The sequence below is a fragment of the Catharus ustulatus genome, chromosome 2 (genome assembly GCF_009819885.2).
Source record: "Catharus ustulatus isolate bCatUst1 chromosome 2, bCatUst1.pri.v2, whole genome shotgun sequence".
In the NCBI taxonomy this organism is placed as follows: domain Eukaryota; kingdom Metazoa; phylum Chordata; class Aves; order Passeriformes; family Turdidae; genus Catharus; species Catharus ustulatus.
In genome coordinates, this window is record NC_046222.1 from 117,013,169 (window position 1) to 117,038,632 (window position 25,464).

General features: G+C 40.1%; 1 protein-coding gene across 1 annotated transcript in view; it reads right to left on the reverse strand.

The window, feature by feature from the left end:
• The window catches only part of MED14 (mediator complex subunit 14), a 34,985-nt gene extending 10,271 nt beyond the window's left edge, over positions 1–24,714 (reverse strand). The window contains exons 1-23 of the mRNA XM_033051074.2: positions 24,539–24,714; positions 23,209–23,235; positions 19,183–19,288; positions 18,412–18,585; positions 17,869–17,998; positions 16,076–16,204; positions 15,605–15,712; positions 14,595–14,727; positions 13,950–14,100; positions 11,267–11,378; positions 10,563–10,688; positions 9,702–9,780; positions 7,956–8,115; positions 7,374–7,568; positions 6,695–6,829; positions 6,197–6,273; positions 4,535–4,695; positions 4,131–4,277; positions 3,951–4,042; positions 2,591–2,743; positions 2,138–2,407; positions 777–932; positions 134–245 (exon numbers count right to left, since the gene is read on the reverse strand). Of these exons, the coding sequence (XP_032906965.1) occupies positions 134–245; positions 777–932; positions 2,138–2,407; positions 2,591–2,743; positions 3,951–4,042; positions 4,131–4,277; positions 4,535–4,695; positions 6,197–6,273; positions 6,695–6,829; positions 7,374–7,568; positions 7,956–8,115; positions 9,702–9,780; positions 10,563–10,688; positions 11,267–11,378; positions 13,950–14,100; positions 14,595–14,727; positions 15,605–15,712; positions 16,076–16,204; positions 17,869–17,998; positions 18,412–18,585; positions 19,183–19,288; positions 23,209–23,235; positions 24,539–24,714 (3,109 nt within the window). The remainder of the gene's footprint in view (positions 1–133; positions 246–776; positions 933–2,137; positions 2,408–2,590; positions 2,744–3,950; positions 4,043–4,130; positions 4,278–4,534; positions 4,696–6,196; positions 6,274–6,694; positions 6,830–7,373; positions 7,569–7,955; positions 8,116–9,701; positions 9,781–10,562; positions 10,689–11,266; positions 11,379–13,949; positions 14,101–14,594; positions 14,728–15,604; positions 15,713–16,075; positions 16,205–17,868; positions 17,999–18,411; positions 18,586–19,182; positions 19,289–23,208; positions 23,236–24,538) is intronic.
• Between the last annotated feature and the right edge of the window lie 750 nt (positions 24,715–25,464).

Genomic DNA, 25,464 nt, shown 5'->3' on the forward strand with positions numbered 1-25,464 from the left:
TTCCCCACAGTGTAAGGTGCATTCTCTTGGCTAATCTGTGGCTAAACACAGCTTAAATAACAGAAAAAACATGCATGCACAAAGACCTATTTTGCTAGTACAGAATCAGTTCCCAGCCTCCCAGCCATCCTACCTGGTGACTGTGTGTGCATCATGGACGGGGAGGGTGTCACTGTGTTGTGGTAGGAGGTGGGAGGTGAGGTGAGAGGATAAGCTCCAGAGGCTCCTGCTTGTTTTGCAAATGGCTGAAATTGTCAACACAGGACAATGAAAACTTTTGATCATTTTGTACCAAAACAAAAGTTAAGTATGTGCAGAAGAATACTAATCAGGCTTTGGTCTTACAAGTTCATCCACACAGTTGTTTGATTTTCTATACTATCCTGTTCAGCGCTCACTGTTTTTTTTCAGTTTCTTATGAAGACATAATACCTCTGTACCTCTCTCCTTTTATCTGCCACCCTGTAACAGCAAAGCCTCCTGACTCTCCCTCTCATCTTTTATCTTAAACAGCTGTTTTCCCTCCCTCAGTCCTTTGCTTCTAGGCAGCAAGTCTCATGTGACCTTCCAAAGCTGCTGTTCATATGCTATGAGATGTTTACACTGGAATGAGAAATGGCAAAATAAATTAATACGTTTTGCCTGAAGAGGAATTCTGCAGCAGAGCGGGTTTATAGTCTCCCTTTCCATTTTGTTACTGCTAATCCCTTTAGAACATGAAGTTCTTAGAAATCTACTGTTGTGGAAGACAAACATTTATTTTGCCTGAAGGGTACCTGTTGTTGTGGTTGCTGTGGTGGCTGCTGGGGTTGGAGCTGTGATATCAAAGAATCCATCATGTCCCCTCCGATAGGAGAAGGTGGGTTATCATCTTCATTTACAGATCGTCTCCGTGCATCCTGATTGCTGTCAACAAACATGTTCAGGAATGTCTGTGGAAAAAGCAGTTTTGTTAGCAACTTGCCCATTTCAATTTTACTATACAAATGAACGCAGTATTTGCTAAGCTTTAAAACTTTATTAGTTAAGCACATAGGAGACAGGCAAGTCTCTGGAATGAAATACTAGTGGGCATTCATTAATTACAGTATAATTAGTCTGCAAAATATATCAATTAATACACAGAAACACCTGGCTCTATAACAAGAAATATCTCCAGTAAATTGAAAATCCAACATTTTTCTTCTCTCCTTAAAAGATAAGGAAAAGTCTACACCTGGAAATTCTTGTTCCAGAACAACTCATCAGTATCCAGAACCTACAGGGCTGCTGAATCACACCTACAATTGCCCTGTTTGGTTAAGAACATCTGTGTCACCTCCTCCACAGCATTCTCTTGTACCCAGAGGAGCCTGCCAACTTTCTTGAATTAATTCCTCTTCTACTTTCCCATTTCCATTCTCTTCTACCACTTTACACTGGTACCTACAATCTCATTCTTCTTTCCATTAGCCTTTCATTTGGCATTTGTTAAAGAGGTAGATGTTCAGGATCAGTTAAATGCAACGCCAGAGAATCAATATTCAGTTGCAACTGTCAGAAAAAAAAAAATCTAGCAAATTAACCTGTTTTTAAAAGGATGCCATTTTCAAGTATTTCAGTATAACTAGCACTGGTACAAACTGCCCTCAGGTATTCTGTCAGTGTGCAGAGATTCATCTTTCAGGAAGAGTGAACCAGCACTGCATCTAGAAGCAAAGCCACAGGCTCTTGCAACACACTGACGGGAACTGTTTTAAAAGAGAAGTGTCTGTCCAGAATTATCTGACATGGAGTATTGTCCCACCTGCAACTTATGGGCACTGTACTGCCACACAACAGTTTGTGAGGAGCACTTGCTGCTAATCCTGGAGCACACATCTAGCCTAGACACAAAGTTTCAGCAAGTTTCAACAAAAGGATGCCTGAATACAGAGATAAGAAAAAAAAAGTGCCTAGTACTTGATGTTATTTTTTAAAGGAAATGTTTTAATTCAAACTAATCAACAGATCTACTTCCTTCTACACTCAGAATTTCAGAAAGACCACAGCTCTCCACGAAGAAAACTTTCACCAAGCTCTTCACCTCAGACTCACACTTCCAAGTTAGAAGCTCATTTATTTACAACCTGCCAGAAGACACAGCCAGAGTGCTCACCTTCAGGCCAGGCGCGGGGTAAAAGCCCTCCACGATTTTGCTGTTGTCGAAGAGGCTGTAGGCGCCGTCGCGAATGGCCACCACGCCGCGGCTGCGGCAGTAGATGTCGATGCAGTACATGTTCCTGAAGGCCAGCCTGATGTGTGTGGGGGACTGGGGCAGGATGGAGAAGCACTGGTAGGCAGTGTTGGTGCGTTGGGTCAGTCCCAGCATGGGCACGGTCGGGAGTTTGTTGATGGCGTTTAATGGAGCCTGAGTGTCAAACAAAACCTGGGAGAGAGCGCAGATTGAGAGGTCAGGGAGCTTATCCAAAAGGGCATAGCAAGGAAAATTAGATGCTTCTGGCAATGAGATCCATAAACAACCACAATACCCTTGAAGGAAACAATTTAATCAAAATTCATCTCCCTAGAGTCTTGCAATTTTCTTGGGAGAAGTTTTTTAGAACACTACCTGTAACAACTGCATCACGTTTGGCGTTTTATTAAACATCTCCTGGAGCTGGTGCAGAATTGTGTTGTGACAGTTACTGCAACCTGAGTTTGGGCCAACTGTTCCCAGCGAAATGTGGAACTTCTGGAGGATGGAGTTCCACTGAATGCTGATCTGCAATGTCACAAACATAAAATGTCTTGGAAGCTGGAACAAGTAGGTTGCAACAACGAGATTATAGTAAGAGATTATAACAAGAAAGTTGGTCAGATTTAATTTTTATCCCATTTTTCATCAAACTTCAACAGATTCCTAATTCACCTTCCTCAAAAGCTGCTGAGGTTGTGAGGAAAAAAAAAGCACTCTCAGCTTTAATAGCCATTTAGCTGCCTGGCTTGTTGGCAATCACAGAACTGGACACTTTTATCAGCAACTCAATCAAAAAGCAAAAAAAAATTTTTCTGCCAAAGGTGAGAGAGAGAAAATTAAATTCAAAAGATTCATGGTGTGGAAAACTGATTAGTGAGTTGTTGGAGGTGGACTGGTTTTCTGAAGTTAGATTACACAAAAATGAGTACTGGATAATATGTAAAGAAGTTAAATGCAAAGTCCATACTGCTGCTCTGGCTACTTACAGATATATATAATATATATATGTATACATATATAGATATTTACACACACTTCCCAATAAAATGCACATAAAAATACTCTTAAAAATCCAGCTTAGAAAATAAACACAAAAAAGTCCCAGGAAGCAAATTTCAAGTGTATCAACAAAACTATATTCTTAATCTGAAATAAACATGCACCTACTTCCTCCTCTACCTTGCACTTAATGCAAGGTGTGAGCAAGCACACAATTATTTAAGTAATTAATAAGTTGTAAATTCAAATCTACAGAGGAAGCTAGAGCTCTGAACAAGAGAACAGCACTGCTACAAAATAATCAATGAACACCTCATTGAAAGTACAACACTACATTTAAAACTTTGTTAGAGTCTTCTCTTTTAATGCAGAATTAGGCAGTCAGCTTACACATATCCATCCATATATCCAAGTACAGCAGTAAGTACTTACACAGGGTTATACAACACTTACACAAGGTTTTTCACAAAACCCTAACCCTAACCCACACCAGCTTTCATCATTCAGAAGCAAACAACTGTCCTTCTCACAATATAATGCATCTAACAGAAATTCTCAAAAATCCTGAACCTCTAGCAACCCAACAAATCAGCAATGCAGCACCCTCAGTCTTTTCTACATTCATCTATATTAATTCCACTACAAAGAAAAACTGTGCAGAAATTCTGACAAGTCTAAGCCTACTCATTCTGTTTTCAATCATTCATGTGAAGTCTATCTAGGAGTTACTCACTGAGCTCCCCTTGGTAGTTCCATAACAAAGGATTAGTTTTCGGTAGTTGTAGATCCGAACTTCTGAAAACATGTTTAAGTGGTTGGGGATGTCTGTGAAGAGAGGAGGGAAAAGAGTTAGAGTGAGAAAATCAGAGTCACCTGTAAGCTCACCATTTTGTCAAAAAGGAGATTTCTGTACCTGGTAAGGACCGTGCAAACTCCAGGACACACTCGTACAGCCGAGCAATGCTGTTCCAGTCATTAAGGAACATCTCGACCACCTTGCGACCTCCAACTGGTTCAGACAACTGGTTTTCATACGTCAGGTAAACGTGACGGGTTGGTCCTGCAGTGTGAGGAGATGGGAAATACTCATCAACCCAGTGGTTCCTGAGCTGTGGTTTACAGACTGTGAGTGAACTGTGGCAAAGTGACCAGGAAGCACAATGAAGTAACAAAAATGCACCAAATCAGCGGTCAGAATTTTGATTAGGTACACAGGAGCAGACAGCTCTAAGTTACACCAAGACACTAAAACTACTGAAACAGACAATGTAAACTACAAAGAAACAAAATTTAGCAGTATTCCTCAATGAAACTTGCCTTGCTCCCTGGATGAAGTGCTGTTCAGCGGGCAGTTTGCAAACACCAGCTCGGCCACCCACGTGCGATTATTTCTACCTTGTAGTCGGAAAGTGCAATCAAGAAGAGACCGGTCCAGAGCCTTCTGCGTTTCCTCGTTTACACCTTTACAGGGAGGAATTCTACACATGACAAAAACAAAATCTCCATCAGACACAGTACAGTTCCACAAGTAACAACACTACCTTCTAATATTTCCTGAAGGACTCCCAAGTCTGGACATGAAAGAATGAATAAATCAACACCAGAGGCAGTTGGACTGCACAGTGAGATAACTTGTTCCTCTTCAGGGCTGTAATAAGTGTGTCACAAAAGCACTCTGAGCTAAGACCAATTTTTGTATGGATTCTGCAAATTACAGGCTGCTAAAGGATCTGCTGAATTGTCCTTATCTCCTGGTGAACTAAGAGCTCACCAATATAAAGGTCTTATACAGAGAAATAAGCCAAAAAGGATGAAAGTAAGTACGTTCTGTGGCAATCTGAATTCATTTGCCTTCTAGAACAAGCTTGCTCTACATGCAATGAACAACCTGGCAGTTCCCTTAGTACTCACTAATTTATTCGTATCCCAATGTGTGAATTGAGCTCAGGGGACAGACTAAATAAAGCTTAAGTAAAAAACATGCCAAACTCTTTTTCAAATTCCTTGAAGATCTAGCCAGAAATTCCATATTCCACCCTTAACTTCAGCTCACAAGTTCTCTGCTCATATGCAAAGTTAAAAAAGTAAGGCCTGATTCATTAAGAGACTGGTGCCTTTAAGAAATTGTACATTTCTGCAGCAGAAAAGGAGTTACAAAGGTTTTACTCTAGGAGGTGTCTGTGGAGTTCGTGTATTTTTGCTTTAAACTTTATTTGTTGCAGGTCCAGTTAGTGGCTGGTTGTGGCTGGCATTCCTCAGGGCTAACACAGAGGCAGATACTATTGTCTTCCTAGAAACAATTTCAATATAACTATTTCAATAGCCTGTACTATACAGAAGAATAGCAAATTTGCAGAGGATGACAAACTGAAGGGAGCACTTAACATGCTGGAGGTCAGGGCTGCCCTTCAGAGAGATCACAGATGGCTGGAGGAACGAGTTAACAGGAACCTTATGAAGTTCCATAAAAACAAATGCAAAGTCCTGCAATTGAGCTTAAATAACCTATTTTAAAAGTCTGTATAATTCTCAGATATTTCCTCTACAACCTCTTTACCATGTAATTGTCTTTTCTGGGATTTCTGGCATTTTCCTCTAGAGTTTCACATAATTGTAAAATAACATATGGAGTATGTAGGCCTCTGATCTGATCTAAAATTGCATATTCATGAATCATCACCACATCTTCCTTAGCACTGCCTGCATTTAAGGATTGTAAAAGTGTTTTCAGAGTCCCTTGGTTTAGGCTAATGAGGGAAAAAAAATTTAGTTAGCTATTTCTCTTGCACTGCTTCACATGCAAGTGCAAGATACACACTATTAACACCCCACCAAAAAAAAAAAAAGAAAGAAAAACAACCCCAAAACAAAAATCCTGCCCCTGTCCTGATATTCTTATTGCTACTCTCCAAACAAGCCCTTTTTTTCTCTCAAGTGTAGGTACAGTAATAAAATGAAACACAGAGAACATCCTCTTACTTTAACAAACGTATTGCATGGCTGAAGCCATCTCCTTCTACTTGTACTCCCTGGTGAGGAATGTCCATATTGGATAACTAGGAGTGAACAAGAAAAATGTTATTCCAAGCAAAAAACTTGTAACATTTTCAGGGATCTTTTCTATTTCCCCCTGAGGGTGACAGATGTTTCACATCCTCAAGCACTGGAAAGCCAAAAAACAGTCTGTGCAAATCTGCTATAAAGTTGTCTCCCAACCCTTCCCACAAGTGCATCTTTCAACCTCATTTTCCCTTTTCCCTCAACTTTTCAAGCCCTTTGCAGTGCTTTGTACTAAGAGAAGCAGCTCTAACAAGACTTGAGCAACACAGTGCAGAAGACTGAGTCAGGCAGGCTGAGCTGGCAGGGGAACTCCAGAGTGAGCACATGACCACAAATTTGCCAAATAGTCACATCTAGAGGCCAGAATCAGAAGCAGGGGAGGGTAAGAATGAAACAAAATATTTTTTTAATACCCACCTCTATCCGAAGCCCTATAAATGGCATATTTGTATCACACATGGCTACAATATGAGCTAGCACTTTATTGAAGGCACACATTTCTCCCGACCGTTTTGGTTTCTTGGGTTCTATGGAACATGGATCTCCAGACAACTAGAATTAAAATAAAGACAAATGTACTTGCATATTTGGAGTAAACACTTGGAAGGTATGTCAGAGAATAACTTAATTCATCTAAGTGTTAAATGAATCACACCCTGAGTACAAACTCCTGAGAGGACCCACTTCAGGGCTGAAGCAACTCAGTTCAAGCTTGTTTTTAGAACAGTACTTGTAGATCACTAAGCCATGTCAGCCTGGATCCAAGAAGTAACTCTTATCAGCCCCTGCAAGGCCTTCAAAATCTACACACAGCCCAAAGTGTATCACACAGATACTAACACACATACACACCCCTCTGCACAGAGCTCTGCCTTGGCTCGGAGAGCAGCGGAGAAACCTGGCATGAATTGAAGGACAGCTGTTCCAAAACAGTTTCCCAGCATCTCCCTAGGGAAGCAGTCCAGAGAACCACTACAAGTAAGATGTCAGCCATACAGACACTGGAAACACAGCTATTAAAGCTGGAATTGATGCTCAGAACCTGTGTTGAGCTTTCATGCACTGTAACCACCCCAATGGCTGTTGGAACACGTACCTTGCGCTTGACACCACTTTTCATTTGTTTGCCACTTTTTGTGTCCAGTACCAACTCTTCAATGTTTGGTTTGAACTGCTGTAGTAAAAGTGCAGTGGCAGGGCTGTCATCTCCTTCAGCATAGCTCACAGACAGGAAATGGTACTTGTACTCTAGTTCTGTGGGGTTGCCAGGAACATCAAACATTTCTACAACCTATATTTGAACAAAACAAATTGAGAAGATTCTCAGGCTAGGAGTAAGCCTAATTCAGTTCCTATCCTTTCCTTTACAAAGAACAGACATTAGGCTTTCTTCAATGTATTAATACTGCACCTAGGAAAGGTATCCAAAAAGCAAAGAAAGACCAAACCTTTCAGGAAACACAGAAAATGGGGAACATTGCTGAATAATAAATCTGTGTGTGCCTTCTTCTGTATGAGCCTGAGTACTTAGCAAACCCACAGGAGAAGGGAGGGAGAGAAGAGAATCAAGCATTACATCAATCACTTGGTTGCTAATGTTAAGAGTTAACAGTACAACAAACTGCTTGGGATATCCAGGATGGGGAGCAAAAGACAGAAGCATTTTTCAGTTACTTACAATGTAGTACTGGGGAAGGCGAGTGAGTTTGATGAACAGTTTGTGTTTGGATAGGTTTCCCACTGGATGGCTGGCATAATTAGCTAGTTGAAGAGTTTCACTGCTCACTGTAGGCAGATGTTTTATAGACTGTTTGCAGCGCTGCTGTCCAAGCCAGAACCTTGCATGGAAATAAAGGTATTAGTACCCTGAGACAGGTTTCATGATTCTAATACACAGCTGTGTAGAGCAATAATGTCAAATTAAGAGTCTGTCATATTCTAAGCCAACATCTATCACTGCAGCACAGCTTAAATAAAGAAAAATCACACAGAAAATTTCATTACTTTATATCCTCTTATTACTATCTTTACATCTTGTCTTCAGCTTAACAGACAGTTGTTAGTTCAAGAAAAAAAGCCCTGAAATTATTTGCTGAATACACTTTTATATACTACAATATAAAATTACAATATAAAACATAAAAGGAAAACATTTTAAAAACCATGCAGATTGCTGTTATTTGACAATCTGGAATCTTCAATTACATTTTGGTATTGAAAGGAATACCTTTGCTCCCATATGCTGCTAAGCAATATAGTTAAAAAAAAAAAGTCACTGAAGCTGGATATCACTCTGAGTTATGTTATGAACAATCTCATTCACCTGAGTAAGTCTGGGGATGGAGAGCTACATGCAAGACACCAAATTTATTCTCATGTTTGGAATGAAACTTTGTCCTTCTCCAATGGATTTTGGCTACAGTGGCAAGGCCAGGGAGACTAGCTAGACTTGAAAGTGGCTCTGAAATGCATGGCTTGGATATTCAGTCAAATTTCCACTGACAACAGCAGTGGAAAGTGTGGGTGCTCAGCACCTCTCCATCACAACACACCACATTTATTCTCACAGATACATGTCAGATACAGTTGTCCTAAAAGACATTCTGTGGACTGCTGAGCTTCCTCAGAAACTGCAGCACTACCCAAGCCATTATCTCAAGTACATTATTTATAACAAAGGGAGGTTGATTAGTTTCTCCAGGGTGCCAGTGCTTCATGCATCATCAAGCTTCTTTTAGAAGCAGAATTCCTCAAATAGAGATTTCACCCTGCAATTAACTCAGAGCACTGGGAATTTCCAAAACGATGGAGCAGGTGGAACTCAGTTCTCATGCAGATGCAAACTGTGTTTGTATTATTTGCTACAACCTCTTATGGGAGCCAAATGTATCTTGTGCTTAAATCTCAGGGCTTTATGGAAAGAAGATTAGAGGCTTAAACCAGCAAGGGCTGAAGTGCTAGAAGATAAACAGGTATTATTTAAATCATCCTAGGCCACTTCCTGGTTTTTCCTCTGTATTGTGAGAAGTGAGATCATTCGTGTTGAGAAACAAGCAGAGTTCAGCTGCAGAAACAGAGTGGAATAAAGGACACAGAGGGTGAACATGAACAGAAAAAGAGATTCTCAGGAAGCAAGTGGTCTGCTACCTAAAAGTGAAAAAATGCCATGCAAAGTGTGCCTATAGCAATGCAGGAAGCTACACGTTAAGGGGGAACATTAAAGCAGGACCATGGAATCAATTCCAAATAAAACCAGACTTTCCTGCACTGCTTAGAGGAGATGGTAAATACTCAAGGTTGCTTACAACCTTGAAAGTATAATCCCTATGGTGGTAAAACACAAAGCCATGCAAGTGTCCTCATCCAGAACAGAGATGTGGTGATTCATTCCATGCAAACTAAGTGAATTGTTCAAGTCACTTACTTGAGCTGCTGAAGCCAAGGAATGATTCGCTTCATATCATCATTAACAGATTTCTCTATGTCATCGAGTGTCAGTTGATCTGCAAGAGCATCAGGTGGATGAATGGTCTCAGCACCTTCAAACTAGACTTCAAATTTTCGTTGGAAGTGTCTCATCTAACTAATCTCATAATCATATCACAGCCCAGGTTTGGGCTTCGAAGGGAACCCTGAAAGATCACCTGGTCCAACCTTCTGTGGTAAAGGGAACACAGATGAAATTATCTAACTGCATCTTGAACGTCTCCCAGTGATGCAGACTCCACCAAAACTCTCAGGGGGCTGTTCTAAGGATTGTTTGATTTCTCTGTAAAGAATTGCTTTCTCATATTGAGATGAAACTTCTGGTGCAACTCTTATTTGTTGTCCCTTGTACCAACAGATGATTCATAACGCTTGTGAGACTACAGCACGATCTTATAAACCAAATAAATGAAAAGAAATTCCTTCCTTTTCTTAAGAAAACTCAAACTTTTCTTAACTCAAAATGCATAAGGTCACATAATACAATTCTCACTCAGGTCCATGTGAAATGACACAGCACAAGCCAGGAATCATGAGTCACGAAGAACATGCATTGCATTGACCCCCAACAACAATTATTCTTTTGTCCTCTTAAAATAATCTTAACTGAACTGTGACACTTAAACACTAAGATCCTCTTTTCTATTCCTCCAACTCCAATACCTAGATGATGAACCAAGTGTGGAGTTCATTTGCTCACAGAACTTTGCAGATCTGACAGAATTGTTCCCACAAAATTACCTCGTAGCGCAGGATTCTTGCAAGATATGAAATAACTCCTAGTTTTGTGCCTACTTACCAACACCATACAGCATCAGCTGGAACATTCCAGAGTGGAGATCAACAAATACATGCAGGCACTCTGATCGACCACATGGTTCCAAAATTGGAATTACAAGAGTTGGGAGAGCCGTCTCAATGAAGGCTAAACAAAAGATGGCGTTAATAATTTCACTCAAAATTCAAGCTTGTATTAAAACTTAGCCAATTATAATCAAAAAACCTGTATGTTTATTTATAGTGTTGACAGAGAGGAATCTGAATATTAGAATTTCCCTGTGAAAACAGTGACAAACCAATGAGAAAAGGCAGACCAAATTTGAAGATGATTAATCCTCAATTATCTTTTGACTCACTGCTTCACAATTACCAATCTAAATACCAAAACTTTCAATAGCAGCTTAAGTAAAGTCTCATCCAAAACTAGTTCAAAACAGTGAAAGATTTGCTTTCAATTCTGAACACAAATAAGTTTTACAGCTAATTTTAACCCTTCAAGCCAGACTACAATGTTCTACCAGCTTCACTTATTACACTGCATTTAAATGTATGGGTATTTTACAGTTATCAATGCAGATTAATTCAAAGCTAAGTTTTGTTAATTTGAACAAGTTTCCCTTAATTTTTTAAAATTTAAATTAATGAAAACAAGAAACATCAAGAGAAAAGGAAATCATCCCTAGACACAAATGGACTAGAAAAACTTCACCAGAAAACACATACAATTGTCATTAACATTGTGGGTCTTAAGAATAGCTTTCAGCTCCTGGAGTTTCTGATGAGATCTTGCATGGACACTGTCTATTAGGAGTTTTTCTATTGATAGGTGGTCAATCTGTAAAAAAGAAAAATACTTGAGTAAGCTCATATTTGATGCGTAGTCTTTCTGCATTAGCACACTGGAACAAAGGTACTTAATGAAACAATCACTTCAGAAATAATTTGCTTAGAACTGTGGTGAGCCACATTGACTATTAACTTGAGTATCTGGAGCACTATAAAATACAACAAGCTACCATGAGATTCTGTCTGTGCAGCAGGCAGTGGGAGGAGTTTTGAGCCAAGATTAGAAGATGTAAAAGACACTTCAAAAATTATGCTGTTGCCACTCCTGTTCTGGATCAAGGTTGGTCCATTTTCAGCTTAGATTCTTTTTCTCAGCCCCTGGTTACCAGCTTAAGCTAAAGAAAAACGACCCCAAACACAAAACAAATGGAAGTAACACTTCATTAGGATATGGCTGCCTCTACACAAATCACACATGCAGCTGTAACATGAAATCCAACAAGTTTAAGTCCTGCTAACAGGGTAAAAATGCAGTGACGGACACTGAATATGGCCAACCCTACTGAACCCAGAAACATCTAGGGGCTTGCATCTACATTCTGTTGCACTGCCAGTGCTGAAGCTCATGCCACCAATTATATTCACTGTAACTCACTTGTACAACCTAAATTAAAGCATTTGCATCCACATTCATTCACATCCCAGTCACGTTGTTTACATATTTTGCATAAGCAAAGCTCCAGATTACCACAAAACCTTTTTTCTAGGTAACCTCACACTACTTTGAAAACTGTTCAAGCTGAATTAAACACAAATTTTATTCTAGCATAAGAGATAAATGCAGAAGAGGTTCATACACTACAGAATTATAATATATTCAGTGCAAGTTTTTGCATACCAGAATGACCTTCCCCTAAAGACAAGCCTTCCAAGACAAGCCCTTAAAAATTAAGTCTTTATCCATCCACTACATTATTTCACCTCAGCAGTTGCAATGGGTTAAATCCTCCTCACTAAGAAGTGACTACATGTTCTATAGCTCCATCCAATTTTCAGTAGGTTAATGCAGAACAACTTGCTCAGACAAACATGTTTGTTTGTGCCACTGTTTTATACAGTATCTTAAACAAACAGAAACCCAGTGTGCCATCTACGTCATTACAGCTGAGATCATTATTCAAACACTACAACAGCACTGTATTTGCCACAGCTGATAACTTTTTTAAGTTCAGAGCAAGTCCTTATAAAGGGGGGCAGCATTAACTTGGATGCATCTCAAATTTACAGTGGCCTCATATCAATCTATGAGCTGCAGACTTGGTTCAGTAATGTTAGACCGTGTCAGCTCCAGAAGATCTTCAGCAGATGCTGCAGATAAAGAGTATTTCCTTGGATTTACACATAAACACAGCATCTTCACTAAACCCACTCTATATTCAGTAGCTTAAACATGCTAATTTAGGCTATTAAAGAAGTAAATACAGTATATATTTACTATACTAACAGTACAATTCCTACTCTAGGAGTAGAAGGCTACCATGCTTCACTAGGTTTCCCACATCCCCCTGTAGCTGAAACCTTGGGAGTTCTAGACATTCACCACACAGACTTGTCTGTCAGCACTGGTAACATGCTGGCCAAGAGGTTGAAATACAAAGTATGTACAGGAGGTGGAGGCTACCATCAGTAGAAAATTCTGTGAGACAGGCAAAAGATCTAAGCTGAGGAGCTTTTCCCTGCAGAAAAACTGTACTGAAAGTGTGAAGACTACACCATGCACTCCAGTTTACTAACTCCCCTAAACCCAAATATCCAAAGAAATCCTGATATATCACAGCCACATTTGCTGAGGGACTTACAGAGGATTTATTACAATATCCGGAATGCAGTTTTTACTTAAATATCTTTTAGCAGGATCTAGAATTATCCCCAGTGAATCACGATCCAAGTAGGTAGCTGGCTGCAGTTACTGATTTTGGATCACTGCAACAATCCCACATTTAAAATACAGGAATTGGAATATTCAAATGGACCACATGACAAAACCTGGTTAGTGATAATGTAAAACTAAACTTCACCTAACACTAGTAACAAACAAACCACATGGGCTTTTCAGCACAAGATTTCCATAATACATGGAAATAATATATTATTATTGTATTATATTATTATGATTTGAGAATTATATCCGAAGATCCCAAATCATAATATAAGATTTTCTAAACTGGATAGCACTGCCAAATCCAGTGACAAGGGGAAGCTGATTTTCAGAGGAGCTCCAAGACAGGAAAGGGAAGAACTGTCTCTCTATAAAGTGTTTCAAGCCAAACACTAATAGTAACTGGCATGTTGCTGTTGTTTCCCCCCAGTCAGCATTCCATCTCACAAGTGGTATAATGCACTGTGAAGTAGGTGCAATTTTTAAGATTAAGTCAAGGCCAATAATTTGCAACAACAATTTGAGGTCCTCACATAAACACTACACAACCTACAGTAACCACTTACTAGAAATCTTAGAAACAGTTCTTTAAATAGAATCAAAGTGGAACAAACTGACAGTGTAAAGCACTTGAGTTTTCAATTCACAAAACTAGATGCCTCCAGCAAAGCAAAGCTTTACCTTCATAGCTCTTTCCATCAGTTTGGAATCACAGGCTGGCAGTGGAGGTTCATGAGATATTTGTAAGGGTTTTGAGACATCAGTTTCATCAATTTTTATAGTGACCTTATGGACAGATGCAGTCCCTGTTTTCCTGCCAAGTACCTGTTGACTTAAAATGAATTGAATAATTAAACCATGCAACTGGAAGAACAGAAAATATGTTTTTCAGTAGCTAAACCTTAATTCTGTGTGTTCTGGCTAGAAACAACATTGTGTCAGCTGACCTGAAAAAGGCATATGTTTTAGATGACATTTTAAAGCAGAACTGTAAACTGTAACTACATGAAGAATTTTAGATGACTGCAAATTTAACACAATCAGAAGTGTATTTGGATTGCTTTTTAAAATTTTATCTAGTGCAAGTCAAGCAATAAATACAGTAGAACTCTGACAGAGATCTAATCAATTTTTAGATATTTGTACATGAATGTGCAACCCTTACTTTGCAAATCACTCAACACATGTAGGTACTTAATTACAAGAATCAGAAGTCTCACATCAAAAAGAAAGTACAGCTGAAAGTTATAGCTCAACCTTGGTAAATATAATCCCTCCTGCTTTTTCATTTATTGTTTGTTAACAGTCCTTTTGAAATGAACTTACTTCCAAACAGAGAGTGAGAGACATTTCCCTGCATGGTACCGCTCCACTTGCACAAGGTCACCCCAGCGCTCTCGGATCAGCATTAGTGTTTGTGAATGCAAGACTTCCAGCTGAAGAGCCAGGCAGAAGGAGTCTAAGGCATGGAGCTAAGAAAATATAAGATGTCCAGGAAGTCTGTACACTACATAAACCTGTTTCTGTATACTACATCAATCCTTTTGTCATCTAAGTCACACAAGATTCTGTCTGAAAACAAACTAATGTACTAATCCAGAGATAAAGATATATAAACGGCACCAAATATTTCTCAAAGGGTTTTTTTTTGTGGTTTTCTAAACTCTAAACTAGGACAAGTTGTTAGACAAGAGAGTCATAGCCCTGTTTTACAAATTTCTGGTTGTCATCATCTTGTACTGAAAAGATGATTACTAACAAAGGAATTTTACTCACCCTATAGTTACCACTAACCCCATCTCCCATGGTCACCCTAAGAAAAACATGACTCTTTTTGCAGAAAGAGCCTCACTGAAATCCATTTAACATTGTCAAACAATCTGCCCTCTGCCAAGTGGAAGATCACTGCACATCCTGTGATGTCCTGATGATCTCCTCTCATTATTCACACAGATACAATAGAGTTAAAACCCCCTCATCAACTGCACTTTACTGCAGTTCTTGATAGCAAGAACTGCCAGCTCCCATAACTTCCAAGTCAGCTCTGTATTTAATCTCCAAAATTAGCTGCTGCTGCTGCATGGACTTACCACACAACCTGTTGTCTTGAATACTTCACCTTCACCTTTGCTAATTTAGTGTGTAGAATTAAATTTGAAACGCAGACACCGCAGAATTACTGCTTCCAAGGCCATCATTTTACTTCAAGGCCACCATAACTTCATGTCCAGACATCTCCCCCAAGCTTAGCATGGAAACTGTCTTTCCTGACTTCCAGCTGCTAAAAGCAAGGCTACAATAAACACCTAATTCAGAAGCCCCTTTCAGAAGGATACGCAAGCAGTTGTACATGTCCTGAAGGGGTTTTTCATCAGCAAACAGCCGGGACTGGACCAGCTGATGGATGAAGTTGATCTGCATGCTGTGAACCAAGGCTCGACCATCTTTAGCAAATGAAAAATAAATCACATTAGCCATCAGGAAAGTAGGTATTTAAAATAATTCAGTCAATTGAAAAATTAAAAATATAAAGGATACCTGTACCAAGCAACTTCCATACAAGGGTTTTATAACAAAACAATGTTCTTGGTTTACTCTGGAAATGTCACTCATTTTATTACACTGTCACTGTATAGCTTTGATAAGGCATTAAAAGCCTATAAAGCAAGGTCAAAACATAACAAGTACATATAACTTCACTCTCTTAAGTGGTGATACACAGAAAACCCAGCACAAACAAGACTTATACAGTGTCAGAGATGAATACCATGTTAAAAACAAAGCGTAAAATTGATTTTTTTCTTTACCACCAGTTTCCTTGTCTTCAACCAAAATTTCCAGCTTGAGAAGGCGCCAGGGGATGTCAGGGTCATCACCCATCACTGTCAAGGTGGCCTCAAACTCACCCTCAACTCGGAACTTCACACGGCCATTGGCTAAGGAAGAAAGGAATGTTTTATTTCACTCAGTCTCCTAAGATGCCTAAAAAATAACAGTGTGGTAGCTCCTGGCACTGATAATGAATTACTTCCCTATCATTTCTGCTCAGTTGCTTATGTTTCCATGCAACTGTGAACATTTTACAGTCTGCAACAGACTCAATGTCAATAAGCAGCATAGAAAGATGTACAAACTGTCCTGAAGTTAACTTGTTAAATCTGATAACTTGTTAACACTTGTGTTTCTGTTACACTGAGCTGAATACCAGCCTGACAAACAAAACATCTGGCTGAAATATTCCTATTCTTTGCTACTATCAACAATGAATGCTTTCAGCAATATTCAAATGACATTCAGAACATGGATCTCATCCCAGGCTGAAATCCAGCCCTGAAAACATATCTCAGTGCAAAGCATTTATTCAATATTAGAATATTATAAATCCACTTTCATGTGAGGAAGATAATCTCCTGCAGAATTTATATATACACAACAAGCAAAGCTTATGCACATTATTTATCTAATTGACATGTATGTCCTCACACCTGTGAACACTGCTATCTGTTTCACAGATTGGGAGCAAGGACTTTTAAACTATGCAAGCAAGGTCATAAAAAGAATGAGAGGCAGAGCAAACAAGTAAGTACAAGTCCTTACTCTGACATGCAGGTCAACCTTCTCAATCATTTAACAAACTGTTATATACCTTCACAAGTAAAGACATTAAGAAATATTCCTGCAAAAATTTAACTCTGGAAGCCCAGACATGCTTTTAAAACAAACCACACTCCAAACCAGAAAACAAAAGTCATTGAAATGTTTAGCTAGTTGAAAACTCTCAAGAACTCTGAAATATCATCCATATTATCCATATATCATTCATATGTACTTCCATTAGAGAAAAATATCTCTAATGCTGATACTGCAAGTACCCAAACAGGGAATAGAGAAAACTAGCACTAAGATTCTTCAGAAACATCTTTGATCTAGGTCTGTGGGGAATGATTTACAAATGGCTAACCTTGTCTTGGTTAAAAGTATGGACTAGGTCCATTCCCCCCTATTCTCTGTGAATCTGCAATAACCCAGTCCAGTTTATAGCCATCCTTCCTGTATTAGAGGTTGTCTTAGTGTTTACCACTGCTTGGGCTAAATAAAAACAGAGCTCTCAAAGCAGTTTAAGAGATCTGGTACTGTGGTGAGCCACTGAACAACAGGCATGCATAAATATCAACAAATTCTGTGCCTAAAAATGAATATCAAAACAGCTTAAAAAAGCAACACTGAGTGACTTGTTTAAACTCAAGTTCAAAGAGTTTCTGCAGAAAGACCTAACAGTATAACTGATTTTAAAACTAAATTAAGTAGCCCAAAGACTGTTTCACAAAACATTTTCTGAAAGACCAAGACAATGTCTAAAACTTCATGACATTACCTGCACGGGATTTCTTCTTAAAAATAAATACCATTTCAGCAATTTTATCAGTGCTCTCATTTTTCAAACAGGGAAAAAAACCCACATATTTTGATGTCAGAGACAGGATCCCAGTTGTAATAGATGAAGCATTCTTAATAGTCTCTATTAAGCTATCATTTAGCTTTGCTTTAGCATTCAAACAACAGTTTTATATCACTTTTAAAAAGCAGTTCCAACTCTTACCAACTGTAAGATTTGCCAGCTGTGGAGGGAGATCCGTAGTCACGAGTCGATGGCGAAGGATCTGGTTTAGCTGATGAAGTGTGGTTTGCTTCTCACTCTTTGTTATTGGGTCAGGAGGGATAATTTTATCCTGTTACAATAAACACGAGCAAGTCTGTTTATCTCAAACAGGTATAACAGATTGATAGCAGCAATTGTGAAAACCAACCAGACCAGAAGTCTGAAAATATAAATGCTACAGGTCATTGCCCAGAGAAGTTTTATATCTTACACTCAGATTTGCTTTCTAGCTGATTACATTTCACCCAAGACTGACCACTGAACAAAAATCACTAAATTTGGCAGAACTAAATAAATGGAGGGAAATCTTTGCTGGGAAAGCGTAACTTGTTCAGGAAGTGTTCTGCATGAGAAATTGACACTGCAGAGACTTGGCACTAGGCCTGTATTGAGCTACAATTCCATCTGCACACAGACAATTAGTTTGATTACCATGCATTTGATGCCATACAGGGGATTCCCACACCCCCCAGGGGTATTTACCCTAATGCAGGTGGGCAGCCGAGGGTAGGATCCAGTTGTCAGAACATCAATTGCATACGGGATGGCAAAGCTGGGCAGCCGAGCATGAACCAAAGCATCTCGAGCCAGCGATGCCAGACGATCAGCAGTGTCCACAAACAGGATGGCTTGCTGATCTAAGAAACTTGATATCATCTGCCGAGAACAAGGAGTTAAAAAAAACAAAGGCAAGTCAAAAAATGCACAAATCAATGGCCCTTTATATTCAGTTTATCCTTCACTTCCAGTTCAAGTAACTGCATTTACAAAACAAAGAAAGAATGAATATTCTGGCCACTTCTTACATTCACATGCAAGGACACTTAAAATCCACATGCCATTCCTGATGCTGTGGGGGACCTGCACAGCCTCACAGCTCTTTATCTGCTGATTGCTACTGGAATGCAACCATACTTGTTTGCTATCAGTAGGGACTTGTTTTTCTGCAACATTCTGGACTTTATTCTTATTTATCCAAGATCAGGATGAAAGTGATAATAAGAACTAACACACTCAGATCACCATCTTCCCTGTCTTGTTATCTTAACTCAAAACATTACTGAAACTATGTGCAGACAAGCCTTTCATTTTATGCCACTGATGAGTTTTTGGGAACACAAACTGATAAAAACTAGATTATACAATTCTAAACAGCATTTAAAAAAAAAATTCTGTAGTAAAAAGAAGTCAGGGTGCAGCAATATCCCATATCCCTCAGAGCCTGTTTCTTGCCAGACTCAGTCTCTAACTTACCGCACATTTTTCCACCTTCCCAGCATTATTAGCCCACTTGACCAAGGCTAACAAACGAACAAAGAGCTGACGAGTGCGACTTGCAAACTGCACTATCTCTATTTTTCTGGAGGAAAAAAAAAAGTACATTAAGATAGTGCTCAGATATGTAATAAAGCTGCAATTTAACTGTGCGCCAATTAAAAGAAAAAAAGAGCTGTAATGATAACTTCTAATTGTGTTAATGCAGGCATCAGTACTATGTGGCTTCTATGATTAAGAGCATGGGGGAAAAAAGTCTCTGTTGCAAATACCTAACATCATACATGGATTCTAACAAATCATGACTGTCTGGGGAAACAAAAAAGCATATTCACAGATATTAATCGCTGACTGTAAGAGAAACAATTCCATAGTGAGTTCAACTAAATTATCTTTACACATTTTATAGGATTTCCCCAAAGCTTAAGATTAAGTTTAAAGCAGGCAACATACCCAAGGATTACAGGACCTGACAGTAACAATGCATTTATATTCACTATAAATAAATAAGATACTAAATAAAATATCGTTTTTACAGTATCTTTACACCATATGTTACAATATGGAAATAGGGTGGTGGTAGGGAAGACCACAAAAACCCCCTCCTTTAACTTTGCTTTCTATTCCTGCCTTGCAAAGAAATTGAGATTATTCCTCACCATTTTTGTACAAGATAGTCAAAATGAGTGTATGTCTGCATATCTTCAGAGCTATTTTTTGTAAAAGAGAATGCAATAGGGGCACAGGCAGATTTTCATGCTTTATTAGAGATCTACATTGCAGATGCATCAGATGAGACACAAAGATCTACAGTGTAGATCTGTAATACCATATTCTCTGAAATATCACTTCATCAACAGTTTATAGAGGTTTTCCTCCCTTTCTATGTGTTCAATTTACCAACTTCACTATGGTTTTCTACTTAGTTTGGAAAAAGCTCCAAGCCTAAGCTGTTTTCCTGATATGATTTTCTAAAGTAACAGAAGCATTTGGACAAAAAGAACATTAATTAGTGCATAAGATAGTGGTCTCTACTAAACAGAAACTGCATCTAATCCCAACCTGTAAAACACAAACTCATGACACAAAAAGAGCCTGATTCTGCTGAGAGTGCTGGTGTAATGAGGTTAACTCTTTTGTGCAAGTAAAGCATAATCTGCTTGTAGCAGACGAACATGCAAAGCCAGAAGCACAGCTAATACCATCTGGTCCTGTTTCTTCCATTACATACTGTGAACCTCATCCAACAACTTGGGCACTAAGCCAGTAACTTCTCTGTATTCTAGAGCACGTTTTGGAATGGCATTGAGCCTGATATTAAGATTTCAAGTGGTGGGCAAGCTGCTATATGTACACACTGCCCTAATAGCAACCACACTATGAAAACAAGATGTTGAGAATTTTGAACGATTCAGGAAAACTTTAAGAGATTTCAAAGATGATTACAGTGAGACTTTAGAAAGCCACAGAACTTGCTAAAATCCAGTAGTTATATCAAGCATCTATGGTAAAAGCAGCATGACAGCACGAAAAAATTCAAACTGATGTTCTGTGATTGAAAATAAATTTAAAAAAACAGGCCCCAAAAGCACAACAATTTAATAATGAAAATGATTGACCAATCTAGACAGAGTATTCTGGTAACAGTTCCATTAATACCACTTAAATGAAGTTAGAGAAGATTTGTTACTTTGATTTGACAGAACCCTGCTTCCAGAAACACCACCACTGTCCCTGAATGACAACTGCATTGGAAATCTACTTCTCTAAGAAAACATAGAGACCTTCAAATTTGCTGCATTGTTTTTCATTATAGGTATATGACCTCATGCTGGGCAACACAAAAATAAATACTCAAGGAAGACAAAACTTCAGGAGTTTCTTTACAAAACAAGAAACAAAAAAGTTGCTCTCTATCATTTTCAAACCCAGAGTGATCAAAGGTCTTGATGACAGCAAAAAGGCAAACACCACGTCCTTCTTCAAGAAGGTAAAGGAGGATCTTGGGACCTACAGCTCACATGGCTTAAATCCAGTTAAGAAAAAAAATTAATAGAACAAATCTTTCTCTAAGCTATATCCTGATAAATACCAGGCATGAAATGAGCCTGGAAACAACCATTAGAAATTTGCCAAGGGCAAACCACTCCTGATCAACAAATTTCCTTCTACAGGATGAACTGCTCTGTGATCAAGGGGAGATCAGAAGATGGATTTACACTTGCAGGAAACACGTGGAATACAAGGATGGGCTGAGGAAGCCGAATTTGCTCCTACTTAAGAGGAAAAGGCTGTGGCAAGATCCTACTGACATCTTCAAGTATCTAAAGGGAAACTGTAGGGAAGATGTAACCAGACACTTTTCAGAAGTGCAGAAGACCAAGGTAAAACACTACAAACTAAACCAGTGAAAAACAAGTTAGATGTGAGGAAAACAAAGGAACACAGTGATGTGGTCAAAGACTGAAATTTCCCAGAAAAAGACAATGATACTGTGCAAAATCCAGTCTCCATTACCAAGAAGAAAGCCCCTGGATTTTCCCCACAACTCAGCACTATTAATTTTCTCACCACAAATGTTTTTTTTAATCCAACCATTTTCTTGTAAGATTATTTATTCTTACAATTGATAACTAATACATGACCCTGAAAAAAAAGCGCTGTATTATACTATGATGCATAATTTCTCTTTTTTTCTTGTCCCAGCACCTTTTAAATAGGCATTGTAGTACAGAACTTACATTTTATGTGAACTTTATTAGAGAATAACACCATCACATTTTCACCAAAGTATATGTGCAATGTCACAAGGCTCTACATCCAAGAAACAGAGCTTGAAGCCCAACTACTGAATCCATCACAGTCTCAAAGCTAGACAAAATATGGATTAATTAAGCCACATTCCTAAAGATGAGCTCCTCCATGAGCTGGAAATCCATTTCACCAAGAAGACTGTAAGTCAAAGCTAACAAGGATGTGAACATTTAATTTCAAGACAATTTCAGTCATAGGACACTCTTTGTACACTGAAAGCTGTCTTATTTTCTTTTCTCTAATCCATTAGGATTTAAGTTGTTGCCCCACACCCATGTGCCATGTGCCCCACAAAGTAGAATTCAACTTTACCTAGAAATGCTAAATATCTAGATGAGAACAGCCTGCCCATCAGTACAGGGTAACTCTGGACACAAGTGGGAAGTAATTTCTTCAGTAAATACTGTTATTATTAAAAACCCAAACTAAACCAAATCAAAATCCACACTGTTTCTCTTAATAAAATACTATGCAGAAGGAAAAGGGGTACAAGTAATCATTCCAGGTCATGAAAATAGGTTTAATTCCACATGTTATATCTCTCTAAAGAAATTGAGATCAATTAATATGTCAACACAAATGAAGAGAACAATATTCTTACAAGTTTCATAACATTTATTAAGAGAAACAGAAAAGTAGATGGATTTTTTTCATTTCGGCAGGGTGCTGGTCTGGTCTCTCACATTTGCTCTCTAATAATTTTCACACTTCAAAACCACATGGAACAGGAGCAGAAAACAGTGTCCATGATAAGAAAGACCAGGTAACTTGGAAAAATGCAGAATAGAGGTTTTTACCTTGTTGTAATTGTTGAACTGTTTCTCCTGAACAAAACATTTATCACACTAACTAGAATCTATTTAAATTCTCCAGTTCCCTTTCATGTCAGCTTTACTGTCAATTCACTGCTTCAAGATTCATGAAGAGAAAAACACCCTTCACCTACTGCAACAGCGATAAAAAAGCCCCAAAAACTATAAATCCAAATACCAACAAAACCCAATATTGTCGCTGATGTTGAGAAAAATATTGACAGTATGTAGGGACAGGAAGATAGATAAAGCTTATTTTCTTGCATAAAATCTAAAATTAGTGAAAAAGATTTTATTTTAACAACATTTTACTAATATTATCATCCTAAACAAGTTCTATATTTTAATATGCATTACAGATTCTGTTATCATAACTCACCTTTCCATATCAGTCTTTCTTGGTAATCTATATGAAAGAAGAGGGGGGGGGGAAAAAAAGATTTATTATATACCATTCTATTACATTCCAGACAAATAGAAATTTTGTTAGCCACCTTCAGTTACAGGAGCTTCTACACAACTATAAAGTATATAAAAAATAGTACCATGGGTCACCTGTCACTACTCTGTACCAGAAAAGTTTGATGAAGGTTGCTGAGATCCCTTACTCTACATAAACATACAGGAAGGACTTCTTGATTGATATTTCAGAAGTTTCTTCAAAGCAAACTAAAACTCTAAAATTCCTTGTCCTCTCCAGAGTCTGAACATTCTTTAACTCATGTAAGGCAAACTTCTGTTGGCACCCTTAGCAGACATGATGCTGTACAATTGTTATACCTAACTTTTCCCATTTGTTCTGTATGTCACTTCTTGAAACACACAGCTTCCCCACAAGAACCTCTATGGTTAAACAAAGTAAGAGGGAAGAAGGTTTATTCAGAGTCCAAATGCTTTCAGGAAAGTTTTTCTTGGCCCAAAAACATCCCTTTGTTTTGCCACTTCAAACACAACAACATCAGCACAACAGATCATTAAGTAAATGTAAATAACTTATTTCCCAGAAATAATCAAATAGTCTTTTAAAAACTACAGAGGTAAGTCAAGGAGTTGCAGCATCTGAAAATATCTGTTTCAGACATTCCAATTTCATATATTTTAATACCAGTACTACAGTCGGGGTTTTTGGCAGTAATTTGGCATTTAAGCAGCCAATCTGCAGCTGCTCTCAGGTCTCACAATCATTTTCTCTGTTTAGGGCAGATCACTCAGCAGCTTTCGCCGTGCCCCTGGACACAGAGGGATGCAGAGACCAACCTGCCTGCAGAGGCATCTCCCAGGTGGGAGAACGGACAAGGCTATCTGCAAGGGCAGGACAACAGGGAATGGGTTCAAATGGAAAAAGAGTAAGTTTAGCTTAGATAGCAGGAAAAAATTCTTCCCTGTGCGGCTGGTGAGGCAATGGCACAGGTTTCCCAGAGAAGCTGTGGATGCCCAATCCCTGGAAGTGTTTAAGGCCAGGTTGGATGGTGCTCTGAGCAACCTGGTCGAAGGGAAGGTGTCCCTGCCCATGGCAGGGAGCTGGAACTGGGTGATCTTTATGGTCCCTTCCAACCCAAACCATTTTATGAATGGGAAAGCGCGACCACCTCCCCCCACTGCAGCCCCGGATGAGCTCCGGGACAGATCCCTGGCGAGGCCTCCGCATCCTCCCGGGATGCAGCGAGGCGGCACCGCCAGCCGGGCACGGAGAGATCTGCGGCACTCACAGGTCGGCCAGCACGGTGAGCTCGGCGTAGGTGCGGTGCAGGAGGAACTCGATGAGGGTGCTGAGGCGGTAGCCGGGGCTGGCGGCGGCTGTCACGGTGCCGGGGGCCGGCGGGGCCGGGGCTGACGCGGGGCCGGCCGGCACCAGCTGGGCGCTCTCCAGCTGCACCGGCGCCATGGCGGCGGCGGCGGCGCCTCGGCCCCGGGCAGGAGCCGCGCGGCAGCCCGGGAACGGCTCCCGGCGGCGCCGGCACCGCGCCCGGCTCGCCCCGCGCGGACGGAGCGGGGAAGGGGCGGCGGGAGCGGGGCGGCTCCGCAGCGCTCAGAGCCCGCCGGGCGCAGGGGCCGCCGCCATGATGGGGCACGGAACCGGAAGCGAACGGGGAACCTTTCCGGGAAGCGCGGGCGGGGCGGGGGCAGAGGGAAGCGGGATGGAGACGGGAGCGGAGACGGGAGAGAGGGACACGGGGACACGGGCGGGGACACAGACGGGACACGGGGACACAGACGGGACATGAGGGCACACACGAGACATGGGGATGGCGCTGCCACTGTGCCACGGGACCGCTGGATCCCGGGATGGGTCAGGCTGGAAGGGACCACAGTAGTCCCACCTCCCTGCTGGAGCAGGGGCGTCCCACAGCGCATGGCACAGGATTGTGTCCAGACGGTTCTGGAATATCTCCAGTGAGGGAAGCTCCACACCCTCTCTGGACAATCTGTTCCAGTGCTTGGTCTCTGCACAGAGAAGAAGTTCTTGCTCATGTTCAGGTGGAAGTTCCTGGCCATCAGCTCCTGCCCGTTCCTGCTGTGCATTGCTGGGAGCAGGAGCAGAGCCTGGCCCATGCTCTGCCCTCCCTGCAGACACTGACACACAGGGATGAGGGCCCCTCTCAGCCCTCTCTTCTCGAGGCTGAACAGCCCCAGC